Here is a 6,780-nt window from a genome sequence, read left to right as displayed (position 1 = left end):
TTAGCAAAAAGTAGGAAGAAATTTTTTAGAGACTGGTTAGATTAGAAAAATTATACGCTTTGCCCCCCTCAAACATCCATGTTTTACGTTTGGCCCCCCCTCAGTATCTTGTCTAGCTCCGCCAGTGCTCTAATCCCTTCAAGACAGGCGCCACAATTCACCGTGAATTGTTGTGCGGTTTTCATAGATTGATTAACTCCAACGAGTGAATCTTGAAGATCACATGTGAGAAGCCACGAAGTTGAGCAAAGATCATTCCTCCCCGGAGGGCAAGAAGTTCAGCAGTAAAAAAATCAGTAACACCCTCCAATGGTTTACTCATCCTAGGAACGCCAACTGTGAGCGAGCCACACCTCCTGCTCCTCCTTTTACGCCTTCGACACTCACAGCCCCATCAATGTTTATAATTACCTAGCCTGCTTCGGGTGGTCGCCAACACTGAGCAGCCGCTGCTATCTTGCGCGATGGAGAAAGATCCAGAATCGCCAATGTCTGATGAACCCATTTTATAGCTTGTGTTGCGTAATAAGCTACACGATCGTGAGTCCAACAATTACGTGATGTCCAAATGTTGTGCATGAGCGTGATAACTTTGCAGCGCTCAACTTCTGTAAACAGAGAGTCCAGCAAGATGTCTCGCGCCCATGTATCTGGATGCAGACGAGGCAAGGGGAGCTGAAATCTGTCTCTTGCTGCTATCTAAAACTTTTTTGTATGAGTGCAATGTATCATCGCATGTTGCATGTTATTGTCCATAGCCTTGTAGATCTCACACCGACCGAGAGGTTTAATGTGTCGACGATGCAAGTTGATAGAGACGGGAAGGATCTCTTGAAGAACACTCGAACCTTTGGAACAACGGGTGTATAACAAATGGCAAGTTTTACAACAAATTTGATTTAAGAAAACACATGGCAAGCATAAGCTAACAACATCTCTGATAAAATGCTCACATAGAAATTCCCTAGAATTGCCATATCAAAAAAATTGCATTGCGAAATTGACATGGCAAAAATTAGCGAAAAATTGCAATGGAAAAATTAGCAAAAGAAATCCATGAATTTTGATTAAATTCCATGTTCTTGTTAGCGAAAATTGGCGTGCATGCAAAAAACACGAAATTAATGAAATGAAATTGTCATGAAAAATGCATATTAAAAAAATTCATGGTGTTTTCAATAAAATTGCCATTCTTTGTATGGAAATTGTCGTGGAAAAAAAGGATGAACAATTGAGACAAAAATTATGAACACTAATTGACATGGCAGATTCATATTGCAAATTGCCATCGAATTTGTATTAAAATTGCCATGTTATTATGGTAAATTTTCTATGTATGTAAAAACCCGAAAATGGAGAAAAAAATCCATGGCACATGAATGTTAAAAAATGCCATGGAAGTTATGATATCCATGCTTTGTATAAAGAAAATTGCCATCAATGTATTCATATATTCAAAGTAAATGCCATGACCACAAACTACATTTGCCATGCTCCATGCAAATAAAGTTGCCATGGTCCCATAAAAAATAAAGTGATTTGCTACCATTTTTATAAAAAAGAAAAGAATTGTCCATGCCCTTTAAAGTGCATTTGCCATGCTTCGTGAACATAAGTTGCAATATCCATTTTTTTTAACATCAGTACAGACACAAGCGCTCATATACACGCGCATACACTTACCCCTATGAACGCACACACGCACACCCTACCCCTACGAGCACCTCCGAAAGACTGAGTCGACATATCATCTTGAGATTTACGAAGTCACCGTAGGCACCTCGTCGTCGACGCGAACGTCTCCTTCCACTGAATGCGCATCGCCAGAAATCCTGAAATAAATCCAGGAATAAATGTGAGCATCAGGATTTAAACCCTGATGGATTGGGGATACCATAGTCCCTCTAACCATCCAACCACAGATTGGTTCGCGTTGCAATATCTCATTGAAAAGTAATCTTCTGCGAAATGTTATGAAAGAAACATAATGTGCCATTATACATAAGCTACAAAATGCCATGCTCAATGACCTTACAATTGCCATGGTCTCATAAAAAGTTCTTTTTGCCATGTTGCAAAAGAAGAATTATTTGCCATGATCTACAGTAAGAAGATTGGCCAATGTATGTTATACACAATTTAGAGAGCATGGTGCATTAGCATGGCAAAATGATCTCTGGAAAACAAATAGCAGTTTGCCATGGTCTATGAAAATTCATGGCAAATTCATATCAAAAATTGCCTTGACAGCTATTTATTAAAAGAAAAGATGGTAGCTATAAAGGATAGTAAATTTGTCATGTCAATTAGTGATAATTTTCCATGGCAAACGGTCTCTAAATTCGTAGTGATTTGCCATGGTATATGAAACCAAATGATGACTAATTCATGAGAAATGGAGGGGGGGAAATGGTATAAATTATACATTATTTGTCATGACAAATTTACATATCTCTAATACATGGAAAAATTAGGCAATCATAGTGGATTGACAAAGGCTGAGATGATTTGTGAAAGATTGAATAGCAATTTGCCATGGCAAAAAATATACTAGAAGAAAAGCTACCATGGCAACTTTTTGACGTCAGGTATTTATCATTTCCGAAAAGCAAACTAACCAATAACCAAAACTGTAAATAATAGGATCTCTCATGGCCGGAGAATTATGAAATACGCAGGGAATTCAAAGCCGACCCGAGCCAGCTCGGCTTGAGTCGGTAGAGCTTTTTTCAATTTTCCAAGTAGAAATCTTCTGTTAGTGGATGCGATGAAGGCAATACTTGTATGCCCTTTTTTCAATTAGTATATATGCATTATTTGCGAGGGAATTAGTATATATATACTTTTTGTAAAAAGGATCACCCAGACTACGTTGAATACACAATAATATACAGCGAACTGGATTGTTAAATTACTTGATACAATGAGATAATCAAATCCCTCAAGTGCCCTGAACAAACTCAATCGTTTTCCTCCTGGCCCTGGCGGCTGGAACCCTAGCCGCCGCTAGGGAGCCCAATCTTCCAGCGCTGTCCTCCGGTGGCTCCCCTCCGTCGGTGACCTCGGTTGTCGGTGGTGAGGGGGATCGCCGGATCCACGCGTATGGATCGTTTTTACTCTCTTGTAGTTTAGGTTTTTAGGTTGTTCATCGTCTTTGCTTCAGCGGCAAGGATGATAGCGCTGAATAAAGATTCTTCGGATCCTTCCTTGACAAGGCCATCGGTCCTATGGCCGGGGATGGATTTGGAGACCAATCTGTTCAAGCAAGGATGTCATGGCGGCGGCGGCATCCTTGTGGTGGACCTGTGTCATCGGGCTCCGCCGTTGCGACGGCGTTTGTTCCAGCGTCGGCGCGGAACTCGGGAGGTAGTCCAGGAGCGGATGCAAATTGTGGTCTGCATCGACGACATCTGGAAGACGGAACATGTGTTGGGGTTCGTGGTTCGTGGATGGCAGGTATGCTTTCCTTCTGCGGCGTCTTAGTTGCGGTGGGGTGCCAGATCTGGAGTTCGATGGCGTGTCCGGGGTATTGCCCCGGTCTGATTCGTTAAACGATAAGGGCTTCACTTTTGATGAGCCACCTTGGAGGTCCATAAAGCTGCGTATTAGTGATGGAGCCGCGTCGAGCTCGGGCGAGGAGGTGATCCATCAGTCTTTTCTTCGATGGTTGCTGTCGTGGTGCCGGAGGCAGGTGATGAGCGTTGGTGTCAAGCTTAGAGATGTTCTGCTATCTTTCCAGTTTTGTCATGTCGGTCCTTACGTGACTTGCACTTTAATCTTTATGATATGAATGAGACACGTATTACCATGAAAAAAAAATTACTTGATAGAACAAAGTGAAAAAGCTTTATTTTGCTTCCTTGGGCGTAGGGCTTGAGAACTTCTCCACTTAAGAAGACATTCAGGCCCGTTCGATGCAAAGGTTTGTAAAACCATAGGACACTATAAAATGGAGGAATGGCATGGGGATGGAGTGGTAAAACTCTGGAGCTAGAATCCATAGGAGAACTGAAAGAGACGCGTTCGGTGAGAGCATGTGAAGGCACAGGAAAGGTAGGACCCAGTAGCACCTCTTTGCCAGATTTTTTCCTTATCAAATGTGTTTTTCCGTGTGTGGTGCCTCCACGTGGCAGCTGTGGGGTCCTATTTTAGCAAGACAACAAAGTCACATCAACTTTCCTTCACTTCCCCTCGTGCTTCCGCCCAGAAAATGCGTTCATATTGGATGTTTTTCTTCCTGTAAAAATGGAGGCAGCCACAACTTTCCTTTGGAACCTGAAGAGTCGAGTCGAATCCTGTGGACCGAACGCAGATTTGGGAAACTTTCCGGTGGTTTCTTATTCCTGCACATATCCTGTAAAATTCCTATGTACCGAACGCACCGCAATGCTTGATCATGCTGGTTCATTTTCCATGCACATGCAAGTACAAAAAAAAAACTGACACAGATCACAATGAAACAAAATAATCAGAGTATTGAACAGAAAATCTGGTAACACCCGACGGGATGGATCTCAATAATTTCACCAAGGTCAAATCCACAATTCACGAGGTACTTTGCAGACCCACAACCAATTCGTTTCTAAACATGTTTAGGACGAGAGACCATGGTCCCAACCATACAATTGCACCGATCACACATCTCTGCTCCAAAAAACTGAACAACTCATTTGGGTCTGAAAGGAGAAACACGGAACTTACAGAGGGATGAGCGTGGTTGGGAATGGCTCGAGGTAGTTGGCGTCAGAACTGCTGGGAATGAGTAGCTCGCCACCAGCAGAAATCCACCGCGCCTGCAACGCCTAGGCGGCCAGGCCTACTCATGCGGTCCTATTGCTGGTAGCTTCCATGGGTAGCACAGAGTTGAGAAGGGAACCTAAGTCGGGCACAACAGGGAATCAACCCCAACAGCCACAAAGAGAAAAACGAAGTAACTTGCTGTAGAAAACAAACTTGGACATGGCAGCAACCGCCGCTCCGACGGCCTGCACGCCAGATCTAGGAGAGAAACTGGGGGAGGCTCGAAGCTAAATCCGATCTATTGACACCCTAATTACAGTAGGAGATACACAAGGGGAGGGACCCTCGCCTAACTCAACTGCGGCGGTCGCAGGGGGAGGGAGAGGAGGGGCTGACCGCAAGGAATTTGGGAGAGGATTCTCGAAGGCTCGGTACCTTTCCTGAAAGGAGGAGAAAGGAGAACCTTCAGACTGTGGCGTTATCTTTCAGGGAAGTTGGGACAACCAGTCTCAGCCTTACATCCCAGATCGAACGGCACAAATGACGCCAAGGCAGACACACCATCATCACTAACTTGCTCTTTTACAGGAGTACAGACATGGAAATAGACTAACCATGTATAGCATGAGCCACAGAAGGAAATTTGAACTTCTAAATAGATTATATGACCTCAGATGTAATCTTATAACAGTAGATATGTGATGTAAACACAAAGCAAAGACAAGCCTGTAACTTTGTTTCACAAAGTTGAAGCCACAGGATTGCAGCAAAAAAGCATTCAGTGAAGGTCATTGTCCTCCATTTGAAGCTATGATTCATTTTCTTTCTCAGCCATTTCCTTTTTATAAGCCTGCAACCTTTCTTTAAATTTCTTGCTCTCTTCAAAGTTTGCCTTTCTCTTCACAGCTTTCTGAGTTTCACAAGGAGAGTAGAACATTTAGGGAGACAAAGAACTCCTACAAATTATGATACAGAACAAAATACATAAATTTTAGGTATGACTCTAACTTAGGGCAAAAGGTTGCTTACCTCCTGCCGGAAGCATCGATCAAGCTTAATCTTAAGATCCGTGCATTCACCAAAGAATTTTTTGATGGGGTGATCCACATGGCACTTCTGGAATTCTTCAATAATCTGGGCAGCAAAGGACAGTGAATTTTATAGTCTGGGAACTTCTGTGAAAATATACACTTAAAATGACAAAGCATCAGATAGAGCCAAAGGTCAGTACAAAGATACCTCAGCACACATAGGATGCCTGTGTAGGGTTAGATGGGGATGCATTTCCAAAGATGTAGGAATGTGAGCCTGCATGAAAGTTGCCCAAATTAGCAAGATCTGATCCTCGAAGTAGATTCTTCTACAAATGACAGACTGTGACACTACAAACTAGAAGTGGCGCCTAACATCGATACATACCAGCAAACACAACCTTATATTTCTGTTGTAACAGTACCTCTACTATAGATCCTGTCATAAAACAAGATCTATACCTTGCACAGGCAGACTTGCAAAATAATGGACAAGTGACACAGAGGAGCAAATGTTTGTAATATGTGTAGGGCACAACGACAGTAAACTACAGAAGAGATTTGGCTGAGCTGGGGCTTGGGCAGAATCGAGCTGGTGGTCAGCTAGCATAGCCCATGAGGTGCATCTTTCTATGGAAGCAAATCATGCCGTTTGGGATGGCTGCTGGGTACTGAGCTGCGTGACTGAACTCACAAGTAAATGTCTAGAATATCGAGTCTTTGCTGTTTATAATAATTAATATCACCGATTGCGACTGATTTTGATATTACTTGCCACAGAACACATACTTAACATAGACTGAAAGCACCAAATTGGACTCAATTGACAGGTTTTGTATTTTATTAAAAAATGAAGAAGTCCGATGTAACAGCTACCCAGGCCATCACATTTTCTTGGGCTGTAACTTAATTAAAAAAATGAAAAAGTCCCATGCTTAAGTTACAGCCCAAGAACGAGCCCGTCGCCTGTGTGCTGTTGCTACTTGCTCGTGTTGTCCTCTTCCAGTCG

The 6,780-nt window shown here is 42.7% G+C and overlaps 1 protein-coding gene across 1 annotated transcript in view; it reads right to left on the bottom strand.

The window, feature by feature from the left end:
* Positions 1-5,281: 5,281 nt before the first annotated feature.
* Positions 5,282-6,780, bottom strand: part of LOC119364757 (COX assembly mitochondrial protein 2 homolog) — a 4,041-nt gene continuing 2,542 nt past the window's right edge. Inside the window, exons 2-4 of the mRNA XM_037630276.1 lie at positions 5,980-6,048; positions 5,770-5,874; positions 5,282-5,650 (exon numbers count right to left, since the gene is read on the bottom strand). Coding sequence (XP_037486173.1) covers positions 5,549-5,650; positions 5,770-5,874; positions 5,980-6,024 — 252 coding nt within the window. The 5' untranslated portion in view covers positions 6,025-6,048 and the 3' untranslated portion in view covers positions 5,282-5,548. The remainder of the gene's footprint in view (positions 5,651-5,769; positions 5,875-5,979; positions 6,049-6,780) is intronic.

The sequence above is a fragment of the Triticum dicoccoides genome, chromosome 2B (assembly GCF_002162155.2).
Source record: "Triticum dicoccoides isolate Atlit2015 ecotype Zavitan chromosome 2B, WEW_v2.0, whole genome shotgun sequence".
NCBI classification, from domain to species: domain Eukaryota; kingdom Viridiplantae; phylum Streptophyta; class Magnoliopsida; order Poales; family Poaceae; genus Triticum; species Triticum dicoccoides.
This window is presented reverse-complemented; position numbering and strand designations above follow the sequence as displayed.